Consider the following 27,923-nt stretch of genomic DNA (forward strand, 5'->3'; position numbering starts at 1 on the left):
CAAGCTGAGGCTACGATGGAGGGCTTCACAGCATTAACATCTCCAAAGGGCCTCGCTTCGCCAAGCCACAGCCTTGCAATGAAACAGAATCATACAGAATCAAATCATAGAACAGAATCATAGAGTGGGAAGGGACCCCGAGGGTTATCTAGTCCAACCCCCTGCAACGCAGGAACCTTTTGCCCAACGTGGGACTGAAACCCACGACCCTGAGATTAAGAGCCTCGTCCTCTACCAGCTCAGTTATCTAAGTTCCCATTGTCTCATCAGGAAGCTAGCCTGGCTCTTCTGAGAATTAGAAAGATGCCAACGCTTTCAGCCTCTAACGCCAACTGATAAAAATATTTTATTATCTTTGCACTTTTGTCCCCCTGGGCAAGGGTCCTTTATGGTTTATTTCTTTTTGTCCTTCTGTTTTCTTTCACAATCTTCTTCTTGTTGTTGTTCTATGAAAACTGCTGCCTTTCCCTTATGGGGTATTCTAGAGCCCGTATAGCATGGGTAGGCAAACTAAGGCCCGGGGGGCCAGATCTGGCACAACCGCCTTCTAAATCTACATGAGCAGAATGTGCCCTTTTATTTTAAATGCATCTCTGGGTTATTTGTGGGGCCTGCCTGGTGTCTTTACATGAGCAGAATGTGTGCTTTTATTTAAAATGCATCTCTGGGTTATTTGTGGGGCATAGGATTTCGTTCTCCCCCCCCCCCCCCGCAAATAGTCCAGCCCCCCACAAGGTCTGAGGGACCGTTTACTGGCCCTCTGCTGAAAAAGTTTGCTGACCCCTGCCGTATAGAGTCCTTTTGTAGGTTCTCTGTCTGTAGGGGAAAACAGCAGAGGCCAACCAGAGAATATTGAGAAGCAAAGCAGCTAGTAAGCCTGATCTTTATTAAACTGTTGCAACAGGGTCCCCGTTCCCCACACGCAGAAGGAAGGAGAACCCTGAACAATGGTGCGCAAGCCCTTATACTGTATAGACTTTTGAAATTGCCCACCCTGTAGTCCAAAACCACCCCCCAAAACATTACACATACACCACAGGAGGAGGCGGTCTACAGCAGAACTGCCTGCCAGCCAGGATACCTGATAATGGTCACTGATTGGATTACCTGGGCAGCCTGGCCATTCTTTAGAAAATTCTTTCCAGTAGCACCTTAGAGACCAACTGAGTTTGTTCTTGGTATGAGCTTTCGTGTCCATGCACACGAAAGCTCATACCAAGAACAAACTCAGTTGGTCTCTAAGGTGCTACTGGAAAGAATTTTCTATTTTGTTTCGACTATGGCAGACCAACACGGCTACCCACCTGTAACTGGCCATTCTTTTGTGATGGTTAATACTTTAGTTCCTGAGTCCAGGTCACAGGCTCACCCTCTTCATACACAAATACTCCCTTAAGACAGGATTTGCAAGGGAAAATGAAGGCTTTCCCCATTTGCCTCCCTTCCTGCAGGGGAATATTTGAGGTCACTGGGAGAGTCGAAATGGCTCCAGGATTGCTCTCCCATCCTATTTCAGACACATGGTTCATATAATTAGATGGGTGTGCATTTATGAGTATTTATTCTATATTTGAGACCTTAAAATTCTTATAACATTCTGTTGCTGGTGACAAACGGGACAAAGTGAAAGAAGGCCTTTTCTGACCTCCTTCCTTTGCCATTCTGCCTCTCCCTCCTGACCCTCTCCAGGATCTCGCGGACACCATCCAATATCTCCATGGCGTCCATCGCCTCCATCTGCGGCTCCAGCCATTCCTCAGGAGGAGGAGGAGGAGATGTAGAGGAGGAACAGCCACAAGCTGACACCACCTGCTCCATCTGGTCAGCAGTGCCCCCCTCCCTGGCTCTTGCCTCCCTGGACAAAGCAGCAGCAGCAGCTCCTCCTCTCCCCAAACCCCCCAGGGTGGTCTGCCACCAGCCCCATCGCCAACCCCACCACCAGCCCCACCCCTGCCCCAAGCAGGACTCCAGCCTGTACCAGAAGCGGCTGGAGGGGCAATGGAGGAGCCCCACGCCTCGCTCGGACTCCACCGCCAGGCGCATCTGCACACCCCCTCCCTGGCACCCCGCAAGCAAACTCCCCAGCGGCCCGGCCCACCCACCGAAACCGCCCAAGAGGATCAGCTTCCTAGACTACAAGTCCCAGGAGCTGCTCAACTGGCACGTCCACACCAAGCAGCGCCAGGAGGAAGAGGACGCGGTGCTGGCAGAGCTCTCCCGCCGGGACGCCAGCCCCAAAGGCAGGGCCTGGGTGGTCAGCCTCGAAGCTCCCATGGGCGGGGGCCCTCAATGGGCCACCAGCCCACAGCTACCCACAGGTCTGAGGTCGCGCAGCCACACGCCCCCTCAGCCCCACCCGGCAGGGCGCCAGAGCCCACCCAAGACCCTCCACATGCGCAGCCCATGCCCCAGGTCCCCCACGCTGCCCCGGGAAGAGCTGCTGACTCCCCCCATCCTCTTATGCAAGAGCGTGAGTCACAGCAGCCTCCAGGACCAGGCCGCGGGCGAGCTGGCCAGCGAGGCCATCAAGGAGGGCCTCGAAACCCTCCTTGGCCTCCTCGGCCCTGGCAAAAGCCCCCTGTCCAAGGAGCTGAGCAGACCCAGCACCCCCAAGGAGGAGAGGGATGGCGGGGGCAGTTGGAGGCCCCACAGCAACCCCAAGGAGACCAGAGCTGCCAGCCCGAAGGCCAGAGCCCCCAGCCCAAAGGCCAGAGCCCCCAGCCCAAAGGCCAGAGCCCCCAGCCCAAAGGCTAGAGCCCCCAGCCCAAAGGCTAGAGCCCCCAGCCCAAAGGCCAGAGCCCCCAGCCCAAAGGCCAGAGCCCCCAGCCCAAAGGCCAGAGCTGTTAGCCCGAAGGAGATCGAGATCAGCACCACCCTGGAACGCAAGGTGCGACGCCTGAGCTGGGCCGACGCCACTGTGCCCGAAGCCCCGAGGCCGCTGGCAAACCGCGATGTGACGAGCGCCACCCTCCCACCAGTCCTGGACCCATTATTCATGTGCCAGGCGCAGCTGGAGATGCCCTGCTTGGCCCTGGGCCCAGCCCAGCTGCAGCAGGAGGTGTGCCAGCCTGCTGGGCCGCCCAGGAAGACCCCGTGTCTGGCCCATGCGGTGGTGGAGTCGCTGGACCAGGACCAAGCCGTGCAGGACCTGTACCAGGCCCTGGCCAAGGGGCTGAAGAAGGAGCGCAACCATCCATACGTGGAGTACCCCGTCTGCCTGCTGTGCGGCCGCTGTAACCCCTGCTGCCCCCACCCGCCCACGCGGTACAGCCCTTCCCTGGTGGTCTACCCCCGGCTGAACGTGCAGGAAGGCGAGGTCCACATGGGCCTGGGCTTCTTGCTGAAGATTAAGCGGTCCGAGGCCAACGAATGGGGGCTGGTGTGCAAGCCGGACGCCTCCCGGACGCGCCCGGGCCAAGAGGGGCTGCCCTCCAAGCCGGACCGGAGCAAGGGCAAGCAGTGTAAGAGCAAGTCAGCCGCCCCCCAGCCTCGGGACTCAAAGAAGGCCGTCCGGCTGCCCAGGGAGCACTCGGCAGAGAGGCTGGACCTGAGGCCTAAAAGCCATGGCAGGAGCGTCCCAAAACCCACCCCGCAACCGAAAATGAAGCCTGAGCCAGAACTCCGAATGCCGGCCCCCAGCACAATACTTGCCGTGCCCCCCAAAAAGCGCCCCAACATCCTGAAGCGGCTGCTTCTCTGCATCAAGAACTTCTGGGCAAAGGTGCGATGCAAAGACGGCAAGCCCAAGAGGCAGGGCTCCCCGCCTCCCCTCCCCAAGTCCCCCGAGATGCCGTGGTCCCCTTCATCCTCTCCCAAGAGGCGGGGCTCCCCGCCTCCCCTCCCTGCCTCCCCCGAGATGCCGTGGTCCCCTTCATCCTCTCCTGATGAGCCCCCAAACCAAGAGGGGATCTTGCTCCACAGGCAGGACTCTCTGCTCACAAATGTAAATGCCATGGAGCGCAGTCCCAGGCAAAGTTCCCGGAGGGTGTCCCTGCAGCTCGGCACACCCAAGGCACCACGGAGCCCCCCAAAGTCTGGGGCGCTGAAGAAATTGTCCAGGCAACCCTCCCAGGTGCAACTCGGGAAGGCCTCGTCCAGGCAGAAAACCGGCAGGAGCCGCGCACCCTAAGGGCCTCGGCAAAGGCGCTCAGTCCGCTTGCCTTTGCGCAGGAAAGGCTCCTTGGCCAGAGGGCTGGGGAAGGGGCGAGAGTGAAGGCGGAATAAACGTCCTTAAACATAGGCGTCCAGTATTTGAAAGTGTTTGAAAGCCTGTTTGGTGCTCATTTATTTCATAACACTTCTCACCCATCCTATCCACAGAGGACCACAAGATACTGGCATTGTTCTTCCAATGCACCCGTTCTATTCTCACAGCAACCCTGTGAGCTGGATTTAATGGTGGGAGGTAGACTTGCTGGATCCATTTGGGGCGGGATCACCTAACTAACAGATCGTGCCTTCTGATGGTTACTCAGGAGTCTAGGCAGGGGTTAGAGCGCGGTGCTGGTAACACCAAGGTTGCAGGTTCGATCCCCGTATGCATTGCAGCTTCATTGCAGGGGTTGTACTAGAGAGGAACCTCAGAGAAGTGATACGGAAATTATGGGGGGGGGGGTCACCTAAGCAAAGTCTCCTCCTGAGTAAACTCATTTGGGGTATGGAGTGATGCCCTTAAGGGGACCCATCTCTCTGCCATGATCCAGTAGGCGAGAGACCACGTACACAGGGAAATGCCTCAGCAGGTAATCTCTGGGTGCTTCAGGCTAATATCCCTCAACCAGAATCCCATTGTTCTCTCCCAGATAAGTGCTCAAGGTATCCTTGCCAGTACTTAACACCCATTCACACTTCTCAGGGCTATCTCCCTGATATTGCTCTGTTTCCCCCATATGCTAATCTTGTCTTTCCTGTTTTTCCTATATGTAAATCATGTATAACCCTTCCCTTTTGTGAGGTAGTGATGATGTAGTGATGATGTTTCCAAACTGTATTCTGGGATATGATAGGAGTTTTAAAAGTTCTTGTAACACTGTTCTGGGGGTGCAGTTTGACTGTAACCTATTGCGCAATAAACCCTGTCTTGTCCTTGCTCCAGTGGCTGGACTTCTTTTATTTAACTCCGCAGAAACCAGTGGGCCTATCCCTAAGGGCCAGGTGGCTGGGCAGTTCCACACCTGGGATTTTTTCCGTAACAGAAGAGAGAAGGGAGCCCACCACCCCGAGAAGGGAGCCCACGACCCTAAGCCCTTTAGAGAAGTTCCCAGGAATTCCAATGAGATTATTTGCAGGTAAATTCAGCAGCGATCCAGCTGTTTCTGATAAAGCAAGCAGTGAAGCAGATCATTTTGAAGGGATCCCCAAGGATCATCTAGCCCCACCGCCTGCAATGCAGGAATTTCGGGATCTCCCTGAGCTGCACTGAGCCCAGCAAGCCACCAGACGCGCAATTTGATCCCTCCACGTTCCGTCTGAATCCGGGCAAGCGCGTTGCCTGCCCCTCCCGTTGCCTCCCTGCGTGGATCCCACGCCCCGCCCAGCCCTGCGACGCAATTTACCGAGAAACTACAATCCCCACAATGTCTTGCGCCAAAACCCGGGCTTCTCCCATCATCTGATTGGCCAGGACTTGTTGACAGTGAGAGGATGGCGCTTTCTATTGGTCGGGGAGCCCGCGAAAGACGGGCCTCTTCCTTTACTCCCGCCTCCAGAGATTACGCTCGGTGCTCGGGCCAATGATCGCCGAGGCAGCGATCGGACTGGCGGAGCGGCTGGCCAATGGGCTTGAAGGCGCGAACGGGGAGAGTTTCGAACGGAGCCGCGGCGCCGTGAGGGGAAAAGAGCGGCGGGAGCTCTGAGGCGCCTTTGGTTGTGAAACGTGAGGTAAGAAATGGAGCAGAAGCGCGTTTTCTGTGAGGGGGGAAGTGGGCGCAGGTAGAAAGAGGCGGGAGGCGAAGTTTTCAGGGTGGTCATGGCGCCCGAAATCTCCCTAGGCTCCCTTCCCCGGCGAAGAAGCCTCGGTCGAGGGAAGGGGCGCCTCGGCCTCCTTTGGCGCGGAACTCCCTGCACGTAGAAAAGGAGCCCCTCAGGGAGAAAGCGCAGGGGGCTTTAACCTAATCAATAAAAGATAAAGCGATTAATAAAATGAAGCGGGGAAGGGGGGGAGAGACATAGAAACAGTTCTTCTCCCTCCCGGCGCCGGTGCTTGTGGCCATGGAACGAAGCTGAAGGCTGTGGGGTTTATTTAGGACAGAGAAAAGAAAGGCAGGGTGAAGCTGCGGAACTCCCTGCCACCGGAGGCAGGCAGCAATGGCCTCCCTGCCTCCGACCCCGGGCGGCTTCGGAAGAGGAAGATGGCGGGTGAGCTTCGTAGGAGCAGCCAAAGGGAACGACATCAGGGAGAGAAATAACTAGAAGCCCATCTCTCTATACGGAGAAGCAGAACCAACTCCCCCCGTGTGTGTATAATCTATACAAAAATCGCTTTAAAAGAGGATTAGACATTCACGGGGGGGGACTGGGGGCTGGACTAGATGACCCCTGGGGCCCCTTCCTGTTGGGTCTGGTTTCAAACCCTAAACTATCTTGGCAACAGAGAGGCAATGAACTGCAAAGACAGGGAGGGTACATGAACAGATCTTTATTTTACCTAAGTACATGTACAGAAAGAATGGCCGGCCCATGGGACTCTTGGTAAAAGGCTTTGAAACATTCATTTTCTCCTTACTCCTTAATTCCTATTGGTTTAAGATTGGTGGTTCTTCCATCAGAGGCAGCAATGCTTCTGAATAGCAGTTGCTGGAAAGTGCTTTTTCTCTAAGCTTGCTTGTGGGTTTCCCTGTGGGGCATGTGGTTAACTGGATGGACCCCCATTTGGCCTGACCCAGAAGCCTCTCTTTATAATTTGATTTATTCTTTTATCATCTTCCAGTATGTATTTGTCATTTGCTATGGTTGAAGGAGCCTGCCCTCTAACCTATGGTTACCAGATTTTTTTCAATGAATCCGGGGACACTTTTTAAAAAAATATTATTTTTTAAATTACATGCTTTATTATCTCTAATTACATCTATACATCAACTGTTTTGCTGTCTTGAGAAGTCCAGAGGAGGAGAGAAACCTCAAGGGTGGAGTTGGAAGCAGAGTTTGAGAATACGACTGTGGGATGATCACAGATTTGGAAAGGACCTCTGAGGGGCATCTAGGCCAACCCCCTGCAATGAAGGGACCTCAAATAAAGCAGCCTCAACTTAAAAGAACATAAGGCTTCCCTGCTTGTCGGGGACACGCTTTCGTTCACACTCTCACGCTCAGCTGCCTGACTCCATGCCAGCTCCGCAGCCTCTCCAGTTGGCAGAGGGGATTGAAGTCATTTCACCCCTCCGTGCCTTGCCCAGCAGAGAAACTGCACCCTTTGCACCCCACCTGGGCAACTGCCCTCCGCCCGCCAGTGATTCCCAAGCCTCCCCTGATCTCCTGCCCCCTTCCCCCTTCGTTTTGAGAGATTAACAGGGTGCGAAAGAATAACTTTGCACTTGCCCAGCAGAGAAACCGCGTGCCTTGCGCCCCTCCTGGGCAAAGGCCACCAAACTGGCAGGGGGGTGGGTAGGATCAGGAATATCAGTGGATAGGCAAGGGATGCAAACATGAGTTCTCATTCTAATTCCGGCTCTGCAGGCAGATAGAGCACACCTGTCAACGCATAACTGACTAACGCACCTGCCTCTGACTTGTAGGTACTTTGCTGAGGATATGGCGCTTGTAACTCCGAGGAAGCGAAAACGCAGTAATGACAGGTGAGATTGTCGTTGCAAGTTATCCGAGAGCTTCAGCTACTGTTGTGACTTGAAAAATCAGGGGGATTTATTTTTATACATGTATTACTGTTGGTTTTGGGATGCTACAAAACGACTGGAATGTACAATATCCTGCTCTCTTCCTCTTAGGTACCTTCATTCTTCAATTTCAGAATTAATGATTAAGAGATTTGGTTTAACGTTTTCCAAATTGGAGTAAGATGTATTGTAAGAGACATTGTAAGGCCGCCCAGAGTGGCTGGGGAGACCCGGCCAGATGGGCGGGGTATAAATAATAAATTATTATTATTATTATTATTACTGTTGTGTTATTTCATTTAGATCCAGTTTGTGATCTCCAATATTTTGCATAATGAATTTCCTGTGGTAATACAGGAAACTAATTATGTTTCTTCTGAATTCACTGATTGCTTAACATAATTTAATAGGAAGAACAGAGGAAGGAGTAGGAACCCATATCCTTACCCGTAAATCTTTATAACTTGATTTTAAAAAAAAAAATCATCTTCCAATATGTATTTGTCATCTTACACATCCATCACACGTGGAAATTTTTCAATTTCAATGCACCAAATTTCAGTACTGTATCTTCAACTGGCTAATCTAGCTCTTTTAAAAGATTGCATAGGTTCTGCTAAAGTAAGAATGATGTGATGTGCAAAAAGTTTTATCCCCCCCCTTTAAGTAAAGAGTGAAATATTAACTTTATATTGTTACGGAAATTACAGGGAGTGCACATCTTTAATGTTGCGTAAATGTATCCTTTTGGTTTGACAGCTCAGGGAAGTTACCTAGCTTTAAAAATCATATAAAATCAACTCCTGTGCCAGTCTCCTCCATTCCAATGCTATTTTGCCCTTGAAAAAGGGACTTCAGGAAGTGCCCAACAATTGCTGAGCTAATTGTTGGCCAAGGAAAGCCTAATCCCTTCACCAGACTCGCAAGGAGTCCAGAAATGCAAAGGAGGTTCTATTGTGCTTTGGGTGGTGGGACTTCAGAGGTGTTTGCCTATGCTAATCTTATACCTGGGTCTTGCCCTGACATGTCTGCTTATGCTAATCTTGAACCAAGGACTTGTCTGGACATGTTTGCCAAGGTTAAACTAGCGTAACCCCTGTCTACCCCTCCCCTTTTGTGACATGTCAGTGATGTAAAGATGATGTATCAATGATGCTGAGTGAACTAACCTGGGATGTGGTGGGAAGTTTTAAAAGTTATTGTCACCCTGTTCTCAGGGTTCAAAAATTCCTCCTTGAACCTGTTGTGCAATAAACATGGTCTACAGCTATTTGCTCCGGTTGGTGGCTGGACTCCTTCTTTGTTCCGCAGGGACCTGCGGGCTCTGCCTGACGAGCTGGGTGGCTGAGCAGCCTCGCACCTAGATTTTTCCGTAACGTTGTTGTAATGGATTACACTTCCTCACACCAGCCAGACCCCGACACCCAGCCCAGTGCCCAAACCGTCAACGATGTAATGACTGTCCCTCAGGAACCTCTGGGGAATGTAATGGAAATTCTTACTGTGATTTTCTTTTCCCAGAATTTCCTGAAGGACAGTATCCACCACACTGGGAGAACCTTCATGGTTCACTAGTTGTATCTGGAGGAAGCAATTTAAACTCAGTGCACTAACTTTTCTTTTATATGGCCTGTGTATGATACTTTGGATATGGAGTCGTCACTGGCTATGGTTGGTGTTTTACTGTGTTATTTTTATGCATAATGAAAATAAACATTAACTTTACATTTTTCAGCTTGTTACTAGTGCACAGGAATCCAGCAAAAAAACTGATGATGGAATTTGTTGAGGATCTGCCTATAACAGATCCTGCAGGACGCAGTACTGTATCTCAAATGTTGAGATTCCAAGATGAAGAAAAAGAAAATCAAAACATGTCCCAAGCATCAATAATATCACAGAAGCTTGATACGTCTCCATTACAAACAGCCAGTGTGCCAAAGGGGATACAAAGGGAGTTTCCACAGAGAACGTCTCCTGAGTGTGGCACTGCATACTGTTCCATTGTACCCACCAGCTCCTTTTACAACAAAGGGAAGCAATATCTAAACCTACTGGAGAGGAAACTAGCAAACGAAAGCCATCCTCTGAATCCAATAAATGATGTCGGAAACCTACCTATTGCCAACAAGACTGAGACAACACAGCTGAAAGTGATGACAACCAAGAGCAGAACTTCAAAAACATCCAAGCGCCCTGCTGCTTCTAGGAAGGCCAAGGCTTTGCCAAGAAACATCAAAAAAGCCAAGGTGGAGGTGGTGCTTCCCAAGCCGGTGGAGGGGAACAAGGATGCTAACTGTGCTATTGAAAATAAAGTGGAGACTCCTTTTAAAGTATTAAGCATGAAATTCAAACCTGTGCCGAAACTCCAGACGGGGGCAGCATTCTTTGCCACTGGGAAGAAATGGCAGTCTGGCTCTAAGAAGATACTTTCATCTCCACCGGCCCCCTGCTCATTTAGCAAGCCCACAGTGAAAGAGAGACAGGACAGACACCTGACTCATTCCAAGCTCCACTTGTCCACTGAAAGAGAAGCAACTGGAGCAGGCAGGAAAGGAAGCCCAGAAGAGACAAAACACGATCGTGTAGAAGATGGTGTGAAATTGATTTGCAATACAAACCAGGAGACTCTGTGTGAAGTGAACCTGTTGCAAGATACCAGCCTCCTCCAAACGTCTCATTCTGGTTGCTCAGAGACTCTGGTAGAAAAGGAAACTGATGCTGGAACTCAGGTATGTAGAAGCTATGAAAACTGGTAACCAAAAGTTTGCATTTATGGAATTTCTGTTGTGGATACACATTTTTGGAACTTCACCGTGTGTAGACAATGTTTTGTCCATTGAATATTTATTTAATTTGTATACTGCCCTTCACCCAAAGAGTGATTCAAACATAAAAATACAAAATGAGAACACAAAATACATAATGCATAATAATGCAAATAGCAAACCAATAACCCCCCTCCCACAAACACATTTTAGAAAGCCATAGAATGGTAATCAGCCAGATGCCTGGTTGAAGAGAAATATTTTCACTTGGCGCCTAAAGATGATGAAGAAGAAGAGTTTGGATTTGATATCCCGCTTTTCACTACCTGAAGGAGTCTCAAAGCGGCTCACATTCTCCTTTCCCTTCCTCCCCCACAACAAACACTCTGTGAGGTGAGTGGGGCTGAGAGACTTCAGAGAAGTGTGACTAGCCCAAGGTCACCCAGCAGCTGCATGTGGAGGAGTGGAGACGCGAACCCGGTTCCCCAGATAACGAGTCTACCACTATAACGAGTCTAAGATATGTAATGAGGGCTCCAAGTGAGCCTCCCTGTGTGGAGCATTCCACAAACTGGGAGCAGAAAATTTCCTTTATTGTGTTCTCGCCCTCCGGACCTCTCGTGGAAGAGGCATAAAAAGAAGGCCCACAAATGATGATTGCAGGGTTTGGATCTGTTCATATGGGGAGAGGTGATCCTTCAGGAATTATGGTCCTGAATGGTGTTGAATGCACTGTACATCAGCAAGTTATATGCCATCCTTTAATTCTTTTTTAAATCTCACAAGCAAGCAAAGAAAATTTCAATATAACACAGTATAATGAACACTTAATACAGTCATACCTCGAGTTGCGTACGCTCCGTGTTGCGCACGTTCGACTTATGGATCTCCGCGACCCAGAAGTCCTCCCCGGAGTGCACGCGGGTGCGCAAAAATGCGCAAACTTCCGCGTTTTGGGGGGGCATGTTCGTGTTAAGCACGCCCCTGTTATGTAGCGCGATCCAGAACGGATCGCGTGCGTAACACGGGGTACTACTGTATTAAAACAGGTGTTAAAATCAGTAAGATCAAATAAAGCCATAAATTAAAACTACTTCAGAAAAAATACTTAAAGGCCAAGGCCAAAAATTCATAAAATTTGATATCTGGGTAGCCTCTCTGAAGTAGGCTTTCCAGAGACCTTAAATGGAAACTTCCAAAGGGGTAACCATGTAGCAAAACCTATTATTGAGGCACCTTGAAAATTTGCCTTGTTGAAAAAATGCTTGTCTTGTTCATTAGGACCCTAAAGAAATCTTGCAGGAATCACCAAAAAATGTGGACAAGCACAAGACTGCCTCTTCCAGCAAGCTTTCTAGTACGATAATCAAGGATATAAGTAAGTAAAATTGAGAATCGATTATAATTTCAGATGCATCTGTTATGTGGCCATAGAAAGCTTGGTAGGCCACCCTATCCTGTTCATCACAATACTCATCATTGGGACCTGGGACAAATCGCCAATGGAGGATAGAAATCACAATTTTTTTCTCCTCCTTTCCCCAGAGCCATCTTCAGCAAGTGACACCCATCCATTTTTCAATACACCTTCCAGCAACAAAAAAAGGTATGGCAACCTTGTTCTGATATTCAGAAGTGATATGCAGGTGAAAAGAGTTCTTCAGTTTTGATACTTTTCTTTATGAACCTGTTTCCCCCTGTGAATATTTACTACATTACTACAAGATATAAATTCCTTAAATAAATTTCAGGCCACACAGTCTCTCAGATGAGCAGTCTTCAGCTGTGGCATTAAGTCCAGTAGGACGGAAGGTCCCTGCCATTCTGAGAACCAGCAAGAAGACAAAGGGACTGAGCAAAGATCAGATGATCATTGTAAGTATATTTCTGAATATATTGTCATTGACTTGGAGCTTCTTTTTTAGAATAGAAAAGCCCATCTTTGCTGCTAATCAGCTTTATATGCACTCCTAAAACATTGTACGGGTTTTTTCTGGTGCCTCAGGCTGGTTTGGGCATTGCAACATGGTAATGCCCTCTTTCCCCTGACAGGATGCTGGCCAGAAACATTTTGGTGCCACGGTCTGTAAATCATGTGGTATGGTCTACTCAGCTGCAAGCCTAGAAGATGAAACACAGCATGCCCAGTATCATCAGCGGTTCCTTGAAGGAATAAATTATGTGGTAAGACACAAACTAAATGCACCATGGTATCCTTTGTGAATTGATTTTGTTTTGGACAACAGAATTCCCTAGAGCATACCTTGCTAAATGAAACAGGGAATTCTTAGGAAACTGAGCACTTTATCTGAGAGGGAGCTCAACAATCCAGCACACACTCCAGCATTTTGTGTGTGTTGCCATATAAAAATTATGGAAGTACTTCACTTGAGTGACTTTCGCATAGCTGAGACTCTTCCTGGTGCCCTCCAGATGTTTTGGAGTACAACTCCCATTGTTCCTGTATATCGGCCTTGCTGGCTAGGACTGATGGGAGTTGGAGTCCAACTTCTGGAGGGCCAGAGGTTGGGGAAGACTACCGTAAAGGAACATGCAGGCTTGTTTTAATCACAACTTTAATATACATAGTGGTTTACAACTCGCACGAATTAAACTCTTGGGCATCTACACTTTTCCCCCCACTGCTGTCTTTTTCTTCTTTTGATAGAGCTGGAAGAATGAACATGTCGCTGCAGAATTCTGGGATGGAAAAATTGTCCTGATTCTTCAGGATGATCCAAAATATGCCATCAAAAAGGTGCAGTGCTGACTTTCCTTCCAGTCTTGCTCCTCCAAATGGGAGTGGTCTGCTACTTTGTGCAAAGGAAGAATCTGGAGCATACACTCCTGATTCTTTTTTCCTTTAGTTGTGGCTTGACCCTTCTCACAAAGGTGGGTGTGGTTCACCCCAAACAGCTTGGTAGGCCTGCAGGTTGGAGATTCTCCACAACTGGTATAAAATACTTGCCCTACCTCCAAGTAAAATGAACTCATTTTAAAGTGTATATGTGTTCTTGGTTTTTTTAATAAGGGAAAGTCTCCACCTTCCTCACCAGTTCTACAGTATTTACACTGCACTTTTTCTGGCTCTTTTCCTTTTTAGTTTTAAATTTGAATTCTTTAAAAAAATATCTTGTTTGGAGCAAACTTAGGTGTTTTTTCCAGCCATACTTCTTGTATTGTTACAAAAAATAATAATACACCTGTTGCCTCCGATTTTAGGATTTAAGAGTTCTTCAGTTGTTTCTGCGGATAACTGCTGGAAGGCACAGTGCCAATGTATTTAGAAAAAAATGTTTGTTGTGACCTGGATTGAGTTTGTCTGATTTAGTTGCTGAGCTTTGTATATGGCATTTTCCTTGCACAGGCTGAAGCTGTACGGGAACTTGTAGATAATGAGCTTGGATTTAAACAAGTTGTGTTGCGCTGTCCAACCCAAACATACCTGTTTGTATCCACTGAAAAGAAGATTGTTGGCTGCTTAATTGCTGAGCCGGTCAGACAGGTGAGTAACTTGCCAAGTGGAAAGAGTGATAATCTGGTTCAGGGCAGACCCTTGCTGCAGGAGTTCATGCTTAGAGGCGTTTGTGACTTGGCAAAGAGAAGGAGCAATGCAGTTGACTGGACCTCTTTCAGCCATGTGTCTTGCTACTTGAATAAAGCAAACCACTTTAGTCCTGAGAACCAGGTCTGCTGGTAACGCTTACTGCACTGAAAGCAAGATTTTGTCACTTGGAGCAAACTCTTGACAGTATGGAAACCATTTAAAATTGATTGGGAAGGTCTGCTGTTCATTCTTAGATGTGAAGGGAAACATATTGCTATAAATGGGAAGTAAAAGCTCCTCGTCAAGTTTGATAAATGTGGAGTGGAGCTCTGGCTGCAAGTCTCCACTGTGCCTGGCAACTCCTCTTTCTGCTTGTAGTTCTACAGGTAGGTCCTTGCTAGATGAGACTCAGCGGGCTTATCCTTTCCTTAGCTAGTGGCTTCTGTTGGGTTGTTCCCTTTACGGAGAAAGAAGTGTCATGTGCTTAACAGAGCTGCACAATATACCTCTTCCAGAGCATTAAATCACTCTTTCCTAGATAAAGTAAATGGGGAGGAGAGACCAATTGCAAGAAAAATGAATATGCACAATCTCTGCTGCTGGTCCCTTATTCTGATCTGTTGCTGTAAAAATAGCTTCTTAAAGGCTAACAAATGTCTTATGGATAACATTTGTAGGTAACTCTCTACCTACAATAATTGAGGCACTTCTGGCATTTGGTGCAGACACCCCACCTGCTTTGGGCATCGTGGTGCATCCCCTTGAAGCCTTGCATAAGGCGTGCTTTGTTAGAGGCTTGCTGCTGTTTCCCCCACTCCACTGCCTTGTTATAAGCGCATCCTGTTGCTCCTAGGCTTACCAAGTGCTTTCAGAGCCTACAACAATGTCAGGGTCTCCTAGTGACAGTCTGGAGCATCAGCGTGCCTGGTGCTGCTCAACAAAGCCAGAGAAGGTGTTCTGTGGGATCAGCAGAATCTGGGTGTTCAGCCTGATGCGGAGAAGAGGCATTGCCAGTCGTCTAGTGGATGTGATGAGGTAAGGAAATGTAATATCTGAAATAAATGTATACAGCTCAGATATGACCTTCTGAGATTACAGCCAGTTTTCAGCTTGCTTTAAAGGAGGTTTACCAGCAAGTAATACTTAGGAGCTGGTTCCTGCTTAAAGACCTGGTGTATGAACCACATACAGCAGGATGTTGAGAAAACCTTGGACTCAACCCCCTCTCTGACTCCCAAGCCTGGTGCATATGCTTTAGTCAGCAATAGTTTGGGGCTCTGTATAACAGAAACGAAACAATCTTCCTTCCTCCTCACCCCACCCCAAGGCCCACTTTCTGATGCAGATCACATCCTTGCAACCACCCCATGAATAAAACATTCTTCATGAACCAAGGCTTGTGAGAATACATTACCATACAAAATAGAAAATTCTTTCCAGTAGCACCTTAGAGACCAACTGAGTTTGTTCTTGGTATGAGCTTTCGTGTGCATGCACACTTCTTCAGATACACTGAAACAGAAGTCACCAGATCCTTAAATATAGTGAGGGAGTGGGGACGGGAAGCCAGGCGTGGGGAGGGCGATGGGGAGCGCGGGGAAGGCGAGCAGGAGGAAGCCGGGTGTCGGGTGTGCGATCGGGGAGCGCGGGGAGGGTGATCGTTAGTGAGCGGCAAGCAGGGAGGGCCAGCGCAAGCGGGAGGGTTCTTCTTACAGTGGTACCGCGCAAGACGAATGCTTCATCTTGCGAAGCACGACCATAGAGAAATTCGTCTTGCGGGTCAACCAAAAAATCGCAAAACCCTTTCGTCTTGCGAGTTTTTCGTTGTGCGAGGCATTCGTCTTGCGGGGTACCACTGTAAATGGAAATGAGCATGAAAGCAGGACTGGATCCTTGCGTTACATTGATAACTTTTCTTTTCTTTTCCAGACGTACGTTCTTATTTGGCTCTTTCTTAAACACCAACGAAATTGCTTTTTCTGATCCCACACCAGATGGCAAGCTATTTGCAGCCAGGTATTGCCGAACACCCAACTTCCTTGTTTATAATTTCATTAGTTGAGGGTGTCTTCCTACAGCATGAGCTCCCCTTCTACGATGATTCAACAAGCTATTTTGTCATTTTCCTTGTGTTATATTCTGCATTTTAACATTGCAATATAAATTAGGAGTGGCAACAAACCATGTTTGTGTTGCTTTCAAAAGTTTTGTTCTGAAAGTTGAAACTTTCTAAGTTGATTGTAAGTTTTAGATGGTATGAAGAGAAGGCCAATTTAGTCTATCTACAGCTGACATCTGCTTGAGCTATTTGTCTGCTCTGCCTCCAGTGTTCCAAAACTTTGAACTCCTTCTGTCAAACCTATTAGTATAATAGAAGATGGGCTTCTTTGTTTAGCCAGCTGGATCTGCGGTGAGAGTTTGAAGTCAGGGGCCAGTGGTCCTTCAGATATTGGACCTAATGGTCAGATGACTGGAGGTGTAGTTCTGCAACATCTAGGTGACTGTTTCTCCATTCTTGCTTTAAGCTAAAGAAAGTCACTCTTGACAAAGAGTAAAATCTTCCTTACAGAATGGAGGTAGGAAGAGTCTGAGATGTTCTAATGCTGCTATGGACCAGTTAAATATTCTTTTTGCACCTGTTGGTGGCTGCACAGCACTTGAGGCTACTTCTGTAACCCTAAAGCATTGGATTTTGAGTCCTGAGCCTGTGCCTGCGAAATGCTGCAATTATTGCACTAAACTTTGTTCAAACAAGTCTGTTCAAATAAAAATATTGGTGTAATTTCATCTCTTTGTGTTCATGTCAATATTGCTGTGTCTGGTGGGGTTTGTTGGCTTCCACCTGGGAGACAATGGAAGAGTATGTCTTTGTGGGTGAAGTCTTTTAGGAATATGATAGGGATGCCAAAAAGTCTGGCCCATAAAGAGAACTTGTAGCAGTCCGCACAAGTTTAAACGGGGTTAAAACAAATATCACCTATATCCTTTCACTTGTAATGAAAATCATTGATAGCTAACTTACTACACTATTGTATATGCCCAGATGCTTTTCTATTCTACGTGCTCCAGAAATGTAAAACTGAAGAGCTTCCCCCCCCCCCCCGGCCATGCTGATTATGGGGTCAGAGAGATAGGGAACCAGGTGTAGATTCTTGTGTGAAAAGGTGTAGGGTTGATTCTGCTATTGATCATGAATTACTGGACTGAGCTTGTGCTCAGTGACATCATCCATAATTCTTCATTGTATCTGTGCTTCCTGCTGCAGGGGTTGGACCACAATCTAACTAGAATTTCCAAGTGTACAGTTCTATGATTCTGTGTCTGCCTGCTTCAGCCATGACCTCGCACTCTGCTCTAGTTGATAATTTCAGGGTCCTGGGGCAGGAAACAAATTAGATCCTACAAACTTGGAGTAGGCCCACCTCTGCTCTACTAGTGGCATCTGTTGGGAGGAGACAATAGAGTTACTTGTAATTAAATGACAGAAGGAAAAGATTCGCAATGGGCAAACACATTCTATCAAGCCTCTTGAAATGGAAAGGGGAGTTGCTCTCACTGGAAATGGGGCCTTGCTTTGTTATGTAATTTATATTTACCATCTAAGAGATAACTTCCTGGTTATCCCTTTCACTATAGCCTTGAGCTAATTTTCTGCTACACATACAACCTATTTGCTGGAAATGGGACTTTTGCCAGAAGGGTTTAAATAAAACTATCAAGCTGGAGTGGCAGGGGATTGCTTTCATTAATTTTCAGGAAGTTGGTGCACCAATGCAACTCTTACTTGTTTTACTCCTTTAAGAAGAAACAAAATCGAAAATTCTTTCTAGTAGCACCTTAGAGACCAACTGAGTCCTTTAAGAAGAGTTTGGATTTGATAACCTGCTTTATCACTACCTGAAGGAGTCTCAAAGCGGCTCACATTCTTCTTTCCCTTCCTCCCCCACAACAAACTCTGTGAGGTGAGTGGGGCCGAGACTTCAGAGAAGCGTGACTAGCCCAAGGTCACCCAGCAGCTGCATGTGGAGGAGCGGGGATGCGAACCTGGTTCCCCAGATTACGAGTCTACCGCTCTTAACCACTACACCACACTGGCCATTGAGGTTATAGAACACTAACATCACAAATACGCCTGTTAGACTGAACAGCTTATGATGCATTTTAGGAAAGTTGTTTTTTTTAAGTGGGAACATCATCTCTTGTAGGGGTCTGTGTCAGATTCAAATGAAGGAGGCTGCCTGAGGCACTTTGGGTTTATCAGAGCAGAATCTCTGAAACGAAACCCTCTTCAGCATCATGGTCCTAATCCCCACATGGAATCCTTTCAGATGTCTTGTGCATGAGATGGGATAGTCTTCTATAACCCACACAGCTTTTATGTCCACTATTTTGTGCCAAGCACTACGTAGTTTCCCCATCTTGGCTCAGAGCCTTATAGCACTAGCATATAAACAGCTAAACTTTGTGCACGTCAAAGTGCAAGTAGATAAATAGATACCACTCCGGCGGGAAGGTAAACAGCATTTCTGTGCGCTGCTCTGGTTTGCCAGAAGCAGCTTAGTTCTGCTGGCTACAGGACCTGGAAGCTGTCTGCGGACAAACACTGGCTCCCTCGGCCTATAGAGCGAGATGAGCACACAACCCCAGAGTCGTCCGTGACTGGACCTAACAGTCAGGGGTACCTTTACAGTTGCCATGCCATTTTGTTTGCCATTGCAGAGTGATCCTACATGAATGATCTGGACTATGAACACCCCAGTATTTGTCCCAATTTCTCCTCAGTAATTTACAAATCTAAGCCTCAACTCCATCATCTCAGCTGTCTTGTCTAGTTTTGACCCCCAAGCATGTTGTAAGAAGAACTGGGAGTATACTAACAAAGGTGCTGGATTTCACCTTCCTGCCTCACAAGCTCCTTGGAGGTTTGGACTCATCTGGGAATGAAACCCAGACTGTCTTGATCCTTAGCCCAACAAGTAGCTGAATGCAGAGGGACCTGACTTTACATTAGACAAGAGAACCCAGTTTAAAACCAGCAGCCACACAGAATGAGAATGCAGGTGTATGGGTGGTGCAACCAAAGCTAAGATAACCAAGGAACATCACCTCACTGCCAAACAGCCAGAAGAAAGAGGCATTTTCTAAACAAGAAAATAAACCAGTTTTTGTGCCAAACTGACAAGTTTGAAAGGTTTTAATTCAACAGCCACAAATGTTCTGATATCTACTCATAAGAGAAAAGTACAAGTCAAGATCAAAATGAACAATGCAAAGAAGAGGAGGAGCGGGGAAGGGAATTGAAAGACCTGACCAAGTTACTTTATATTTACAATACTGAAAAACTAATTACAAGGCTAAGCATCAGCTTATCAGCTAGGGGCGGGGTGTGTGTGTGTGTTACTTAAGACACAACTTTGTGGAATATGGAATATTTACCGTCAGCAATAAAAGAAAGTTCTAAAAGAAAAAGAAGCTGCCATAGTAGTGCAGGGTTGTAGAAGAGGGCACTTATTGTATGGATCCTTCCGCCTCCAAAGCATCCACGATATGTGCAGCTGCAGGGCGCTTTCCCGGCTCCTCCATCGTGCAGAGAGAAAACAGCTCAATGACCTTCTGATAGGAAGGATCCAACTCTTCCATGTTGAGTGGTGGCCGAGTCCCAAGGGCAGCGTAATAAGCGTCTTCGTCAAAGTCATCTTCATCAAAAGAAGACTCTAGAGAGACATGGCAAACAGGCCAGAGCAAGGCCAGATGAAATAAAGGCCCTCACGGTTGTTAGGCTGGTATCAAAGGAGGAGGGAAAGGGGATAGAAGGAGCATGCTCTAAGAAAGGCACAACATTAAATCACTTGATCTTTTTAAAACTCAAGTGGGCTGTTTTACACACACAAAAGTATTTCTCTTAGCACTTGGAAATGTTAAATAAGTACAACTGAGTAAAAGTTGTATTAAATCTTCCAGGTTTTGTGCTGTAAAATAATGCTCAAAAGTCCCTAGGCCAGAGCCTGTTCCCCAAGACCAGAGGTCTCCAAACTAAGGCCCGCAGGCTGGATATGGCCCGAGGGACTCATTTATCCGGCCCGCGGTGCCCCCCCTCCGCCCACTCTTACCGGCACGGTGCGGCTGCCCACTTCTGGGTCGGAGGAGCACTGGAAATAGCTTGTGTGCATGCGCAAGCGTTATTTCCAGTGCACATCCGGGTCGGAGGAGGCCCGTGCACATAAGCTATTTCCAGTGCTCCTCTGACCCAGAAGCGCACCGGAAATAGCGTGTGTGCACATGTATGGGCGCGCGCTCCACCACCCTTCGCGCAATCAGCACTAGAGACACCGTCCTGAGGCGCGGTAAGTTTGCTGACCCCTGCCCAGGACCATAGATAGCTTGGTCCAACAGAAAGCCAGCTTCATGAGCAAGTCTGCACTTGGCTGGACCAAAAGGAAGCACAAACACACCTTCATCTTCTTCCTCCAGGTTAAGATGAGGTATCGAGAGAGTCATCATTTCCCAGAGTGTAAGCCCAAATGCAAAGATGTCGGTCTTGTCGGTGATGATGCCATCTCCCTCGAGAGCTTCCTTGGGCTTCCAGGGCTCTGTGCCAATATAACGAGCTTCTGGGTCACTCACTGCATGGAAACAGATAATCCAAATCAAGATGTCAAGAGCCATCCTCATGACCCGAGGCACACCTCCCAGTTGCCAAGAGTAAAGCAGAACAGAGGCAGACGCAGCGATCCGGGGGCAGGAAGCAGAAGGGGAGATGCAGGAAAGAGGACATTAAAGGATGCCACACGTACCCATCATATTCTCATCCAGAGGCAGTGAAACGCCCACGTCACAGATCTTTATTGACTCAAAGTCACCTTTAATGACGACATTGGAAGATTTGATGTCACCGTGAAGCAAGTTCTTGTCGTTGTGTAGATACTGAAAGTCAAGAGGTTAGGATGAGTGCCAAAGGGAATCAGAACTGAAAGGTAATTTCAAGACAGGTGTGGGCTTCAATGCACGTCTCTCTTCAGGAAATGCCTCTTGAGTTTTCCCCTCAAGTGCCAGGCACTGTTAAGGCGAGGAGTAGAGAGATTCAAGGCCCCCTGCTTTTAGGTATCCTGCCCTGATTCACTCAGGATCCTTGGACCACACATCTTGGAAAGGCCTCATCTTTAAGCAATGTAGATGCGGGTAGGCACCCCAGTTTTTAAAATCCTGCAATGTGGCACCTTCAAAGGACACGAATAGCGTCAGCAATTGATTTCAATGACTTAAAGCTGCTTGCGATGGTGCCAGCATTGCCAAGACACAGAAATGTTAGAAAGGCATGTGGCCAACGTAAGGTGGCAAGCCAGATAGCTCACCTAGCTAACTATAAACCCCCCACGGACTTCTTCAGGACACCTCTGCCGAATTCCTCTCCTTCTGTTGAGTCATCCCTACTCAACTGCCCTCCTGAAATTCCTGTCCTGGTTCCATGCCACCCTTTGTATTGTGGAAAAGTCCATTTATGTAAGCAATTGTTTTCATTAGCTACTGGAGTTTAATATACGAGATAGACTCATGACATGCAAAGCCAGATACTGTATTTTTCGCTCCATAGGACGCACCGGACCATAAGCCGCACCTCGTTTTTAGAGGAGGAAACAAGAAAAAGTTTTTTTTCTGGTTTTCCTCCTCTAAAAGCCCTGTTTTTTGAGGATCAGCTAAAAGTTTTGCAGCTTTTTTTTTGCCAAGAGGGAAAAGCAAAGCTCCTTTTGCAAAGGTGGAAAAGCAAAGAAGAAAACCCCTGTTTTTATGGGGTTCAACTCACATTTCTGCAGCTTCTAAAGGAAAGGGAGCCTTTTCTACAGTTTCCACAGATAATCTAATCAGCCAGTCACATGTCGCTGGGGAAACAAACAACCTCCCTCTGCAGCACATTCAACAATGGAGGGCGGGGCTGAAAGGGAGCTGGGGACTCTTATCTCTCTCCCGATCTCTTGCTGATCAGCTGCTGAGCAGGGTCCTTTCAACACCCTCTTTTCTCTTTGTAAAATAAAAAGCATGATACTCTTTTGGCCCCTGGGCAATTCAGCTCCAGGGACCACCACTCACCCCATAAGATGCACAGATATTTCCCCTTACTTTTTAGGAGGAAAAAAGTGTGTCTTATGGAGCGAAAAATACGGTATGTCAAGCCTTTGCTTGTTATAATTGTGATGATTATGGCATACAGCTGATGAAAACCCCAAAGTTGAAATTGTTAATTTGGGGTTCTCATCAGCTGTACGCCATAATCATCACAATTATAATAAATAAAGGCTTGACATAGCTCGCTTTGCATGTCATGAGTCTATCTCATATATTAGTTTCACCTTTTAAGTTGAATTATTGAAAGCAATGAACCTTTCCACGATATTCTAATTTTTCGAGTTTCACCTGTGCATGTTATTACTGCTGAAACTAACTGACTGTGCAACAGACCACCAGCCTTGCAGCAGTAGACATGATATCACCACTCTGCATTCTAAGGGGCTTTCCAACCATGAACCAGTCTCCCCCAGTCCAAATTCCCCGTTTGCCCCCTTCACAGCTTGTTGCTCCCGCTGTGAACTGGACCTTTACCTGTCTCCCGCGGCCCCTTGGGACCTCTTATCCCTGGCACTCCAACCTCAGATAGTCACTTCCCTCTGAGAGAGACTCTTCCCTTGGCTTCAGAACCAGAGAAGCATTTTAGCCAAGCTAATGTTCTCGAGACCAGTGACTCTCCCGTCACTACAGCATCACATGCCAAAGCCTCCACAGACCTACCTTCAGGCCCCTTGCCATGTGCAAGGCAACTTTCAGGATGGTTGCAGCTGGAAAGGGCCCCAGTTTTTTCGTGTTCCTTTCTTCAATTAGGTCATTGAGAGACTTTTCTCCCCCGTATTCCATGGCAAGGCACATGCTGCCATCTTTAGCTTCAGCAAACCCACGATAGCCTTCAAAGACAAGCGCACAACCATTTGTTTACAGGCCAGAAAAGCTATCTCCATTTAATGCCGTTATTCCCAAACCTGGAATACTGTAACCCTTCAATGAACAGGGTTGGCATTCAGCCGGGGGAAAGCCAGGTTTTATACTTGTTACACAATTTCCCCCATGTTCAAGTACTGCTATTTTATTGATAAAGCTTCTAGCACAGTTTAACACATCCTATATAATAAAGTCCAAGTGTCTCTGCGTCCAGTCCCTGTGTCTGTGGGTTTGCGCTACTGCGCATGTGCCCCACGGACAGCCGTTGGGACTTGGAACGCAGAGACACTTCGGGACATGCCGGCTGCGGAGGCTGCGCCGGCGCTGGGCATGGGAGAGAGCAGGAGACTGAGCAGCCACTGCGGCATTGCACTGCCAGGGACTCGCAGCCACTGAGGAGCCCGCGGCGCCGGGGCTTGCGGGCGGCTCTCGCCTTGCCGCCCTTTCTCCCGCTCCCGGGGGGATACGCAGCTTCCATCCCCCGTTGCCAAGGAAACGGTCCGGGGGAGACGCCAGAGTAGAGGCGTCCCCCGCCTGCGGATCCTGTGAAAACGGCAATGCTTAGCAACCCCCCCCCCCCGCGAGAGGGAGTAACGTCATCCGCTGGCCTGGAGCAAGAGGGAGGTGGTGGTGGGCGTGGCCGCGGAGAGGCCACACCTCTCCTCTGGGAATCCCCGCCCACTTTCTTTCCCCATCTTGAGGGCCTGTGAGGGGGCTTCGAGGGCAGGGAAAATGGGGGTGAGGAGCGGGGTGGGGGGAGCCCTGTTCTAGCGCCACTAGTATTTATAATATAGTCGTACCTTGGTTCTCAAATGTAATCCATTTCGGAAGTCCATTTGACTTCGAAAAACATTTGAAAACCAAGGCTGTGGGAGCTTCCAGCACACGTTCGGGTTCCAAAGAACGTCTGAAAACCGGAACACTTACTTCCAGGTTTTCGGCATTCAGGAGCCAAAACGTACGAGTACCAAGGCGTTCGAGAACCTAGGTACGACTGTACAGTCATACCTCTAGATACGATCGCTGCGGGTTGCGTTCATCACAGGATACGAACGCCAAACCCCGAAGTACCAAAACGGGTTACTTCCGGGTTTGGTAGTTCGCGCATGCGCAGAAGCACCGAATCACACTTTGTGTAGACGCCGGGCTTCAGGTTGCGCACTGCTCATGTTGCGAACAGGGCTCTGGAACGGATCCCATTCGCAACCAGAGGTACCATTATAATGGTATTAAAAGTACACCTTGGAGAATAAGGATAAAATTTTTGCAACTACATATGCCTCCCTAGGGAGACAAACGAGGCGCCACCATCAAGAAGGCTCTCAGTTCATCACCCATTTTAACTCAGATGGCAAAGAACATGGAAGAGCGTCCAAAGATCACTTCAATAGACAGGCAAGTTGGTAGGATGCTTTGCAATTCCCAGCCACTAGTCGAGGCAGGTTCCTTATTCACATTTTACAGCCAGGGAACAAAAGCTGTTTTGACATGCCTGAATAATTTAGAAGCGCCACCTCCATCCCGTAGGCAGGAACAGGGCCAGCCCTGTCCTCATGTGCTTAAACACTGGCTTCTTCAACATGCCATAGCCCGGCAGACCGCAGCTGGTTTACAACTGCCAAACCTGCCCACTGCTATATTCCTATGGGACAGAACAGTGGATAATAATAATAATAATAATAATAATAATAATAATAATAATAATAATTTGTACCCCGTCCATCTGGCTGGGTTTCCCCAGCCACTCTGGGCGGCTTCCAACAGAGATTAAAAATACATTCAAACTCTTTCATGCCAGTTAGGCCTGGCCCATATGAGGCCGCAGGCCCCTGCATGTCCGCAGATAGGCAAATGGAACCTGGGGAATATCAGCCTGGCTAATGGGTCGGAATGAGGACCCCGCATTTCCCCCCATTCAAAGCTCACCCACAATGTTTGGGTGCTGAAGGGTTTTTAGGATCTTGGCTTCTTCACTCAGCCTTTCTTGATAGGTACTTCTCCGGCTGGCGTCACATTTGAGATTGATTTTCTTCACAGCCCAGGGAGAGCAAGAGATACCTTTGGGAGACCTGGAAACAAACTATGTAAATCAGAGAGAGGAATCTGGGCAAACAGATTTCTTGGACCACAGGGACGTCTGTTTTCTCCCTACTCTGAGGATGGCTGGGGTAGCAGATTCAATCAGTTTCAATTTGAGGCTATATTATGACATTTAGGAGGAAACGGCACATATTTATTTCTCTTACCCCAACCCTAGATCAGGTGTGCTGACAAATCCAAAATTAATTCTACTATAATATTGCCTCTAAGTACACCCTCACATCAGCCCAGAAGCCAGGAGATTCCATATCAATGAGCCTGCATAGCAGATAAGCGTTTCCAGCATCTGGACCACAGCGAAAGACAACTCTCCCCAATTGGCATATTGACCCAGGTGAGACACCGCCTTCTCTACCCTGAATCTAGCAGTTAGGTGCCATTTCTAAACCAAATATTCCTGGCAGCTTTTAAATGACTACCCGTGAGAGTATCTGCTTCTAGAAGTAGTTGTTTTATTTTTTAATTGCACTTGTTTTATTTTGAGTTTTTAACACCAATGTGCCCGGTGCTCCTTAGGGAGGAAGGGGCAAGATGTGTATTTAATAAATACATATTCTTTCCCAGCCCCAAGTAGCATAAATCCACTCCACTTGGCAATATCAATCTTGCCCCACCGCCCTTTAAGACAACTTACCTTTTCATGAGATAAACATTGACTCCAGTTCCATACCCAAGCTTCTGCATGAAGGGAGAGGCTGGAATAACTATTGAGGGTGAAGAGCTACCCTGCCCTGTATTTGCAAAAACAGAGATGTTGCTCTTGTTATTAGACATGCAACTACTCAAAAATCCCACGAGCTCCCTGGACACAATCAAAAAACAATGGGAGGATGACATAGGATACGAAATCAACCCCACCCAATGGACCAGAATGTGGTCTAAACCCCCCTTTAAATCCACATCAACAAAAAGAAGAGAACTCACCCTAAAACTAACCTATAGGTGGTATCTAACGCCAAGAAAATTAGCGCTAATACGCCCAGGAACCTCACCAAAATGCTGGAGAGGGTGCACCTCCACAGGCACATGCTTCCACATGTGGTGGGAGTGCCCCAAAATCCAAACATTCTGGACAACAACAGAACAGTAACACACCTCATACTTTCTTTCCCTTTTTAATGATGGCAAACCCCCTCACTGTTACAACAGTTTTTCAAACAGAGCAGGGCATGGCAACACCCCATTTGAATCCTTCTAACCAGCTTTCCCCAAACTTGTGCCCTCAGATGGACTCCACTTCAGCCTCCACCTGCCCCAACCACTATGGCCAATGCTGAGGCATGATGGAACCTGTAGTCCCAATATTTAGAGGCCATTCACTCACTGCTCTGGAGAATAGCAGCAGCAACGAAACAAAAACCTCTCAACTGCTAAATCTGCCAGGGAGATTTAGCTACAGCAGGGATGGGGGCTCTGTGGCCCTCAAGATGTGGTTGGATGCCAAATCCCATGAATCCAAGCCAAGATGGCCAGTGCTCAGAGATTCTGGGCCACAGATTCTCCATTTCTAACATGTGAAAGTGTTTACTTCTGGGTTTCGTCGCACGCACATGTGCTGAAGCTCTCAGCGAGGTCTGCGCATGCACAGAAGCACAATATCGCGTTTCCACGCATGCGAGATATCGCCACTCAGGTTGCGGACTTTTCAGGGTGCGAACGGCACTCCGGAACGAATCGTGTCCGCAACCCAAGGTACCACTGTACAGTACTTGGCATCTGAAGGCAGCCCTGTTTAGGGAATTTTTTAATGTGTGACATTTTAATGTGTTTTTAATCTTTGTTGGAAGCCGCCCAGAGTGGCTGGGGAAACCCAGCCAGATGGGCAGGGTACAAATAAATTATTATTATTATTATTATTATTATTATTATTATTATTATTATCTATAAAGATGTTTAAAGATTATTTTAAAGACTGTCTTAAGACCAAAAGACTTGATTCTCTTTTTGGATCATCTTTTAATTAATTTTTTTAACCTTATCTTGTTATTTATTATAGAGGGAAACATTTATGGTTAAAATGAGCACCCAATTTTGCCTGTAACACTCCCTAACACACATTGACAGAGCATAGCCTCACCAGATCTCTTCCCCCCAGGTGGCTTGCTAGGGGTCTTGAAAGCAGTTTCTGCATCCATGGCTGAGAATTATTCTGTTGGGAGAGAAAGCAGAGTTCTTGCAGTCACAATTGCACTCCCCACAGTTATTATCATCGCCGTTATCTACCCACTGTTCAACCCTAAGTTCCCAGGATGGGTTATTAGGGCACTTAAAACGCGACGTTAAAAGCAGTATTAAACAACTTTCAATCATAAGAATTAAAGGGGAGTTTGGGGAGCATTCGGGGTGTGGGTGTGTAGGGACTGGGGCTCGCGAAAACCCACTGCACTTCTCCCCACGTGACCATCACGACCCCCCCCCCAGTCCTAAGAAAAACTCCCCCTGAAGTGCCACGTCCCGGGGAGGGCGCCTCTTCTAGATTTTCAATTTTGTACAAACAAACATACATACATACATGTATGTAGTTCTTGTGTAGTGTTTTTATTTGTGTTATATTAAAAATCAATAAAAAAAAATTGGGGGGGAAATAGATTTTTAATTTCGACGGGGGAGGAGATCACAAAACGGACCCCCCCCGCCGCCGCCAGGGTCCTTTGCAACCCCCCCAAATAAAAGGCTGCGGGGGAGTTTGGG

At 47.7% G+C, this 27,923-nt stretch overlaps 2 protein-coding genes across 2 annotated transcripts; one reads left to right on the forward strand and one right to left on the reverse strand.

Moving 5' to 3' along the window:
* The first annotated feature begins 9,520 nt into the window (after positions 1-9,520).
* ESCO2 (establishment of sister chromatid cohesion N-acetyltransferase 2) lies at positions 9,521-16,934 on the forward strand. Its single transcript, XM_033145233.1, has 9 exons — positions 9,521-10,564; positions 11,882-11,978; positions 12,146-12,206; positions 12,352-12,475; positions 12,653-12,784; positions 13,269-13,358; positions 13,968-14,105; positions 15,001-15,182; positions 16,077-16,934. Exons 1-9 carry the CDS (start codon positions 9,536-9,538, stop codon positions 16,207-16,209), a joined length of 1,986 nt encoding a protein of 661 aa, XP_033001124.1. The 5' UTR covers positions 9,521-9,535; the 3' UTR covers positions 16,210-16,934.
* A 2,389-nt stretch (positions 16,935-19,323) lies between these two features.
* On the reverse strand, positions 19,324-27,381 carry PBK (PDZ binding kinase). The gene is made up of 7 exons (XM_033145234.1): positions 27,310-27,381; positions 25,867-25,963; positions 25,059-25,201; positions 22,929-23,098; positions 20,942-21,071; positions 20,600-20,770; positions 19,324-19,861 (listed from the first exon to the last, which is right to left on the reverse strand). Exons 1-7 carry the CDS (start codon positions 27,365-27,367, stop codon positions 19,656-19,658), a joined length of 975 nt encoding a protein of 324 aa, XP_033001125.1. The 5' UTR covers positions 27,368-27,381; the 3' UTR covers positions 19,324-19,655.
* Positions 27,382-27,923: the final 542 nt, after the last annotated feature.

Source organism: Lacerta agilis, chromosome 3 (assembly GCF_009819535.1).
Source record: "Lacerta agilis isolate rLacAgi1 chromosome 3, rLacAgi1.pri, whole genome shotgun sequence".
Classification (NCBI taxonomy): Eukaryota; Metazoa; Chordata; class Lepidosauria; order Squamata; family Lacertidae; genus Lacerta; species Lacerta agilis.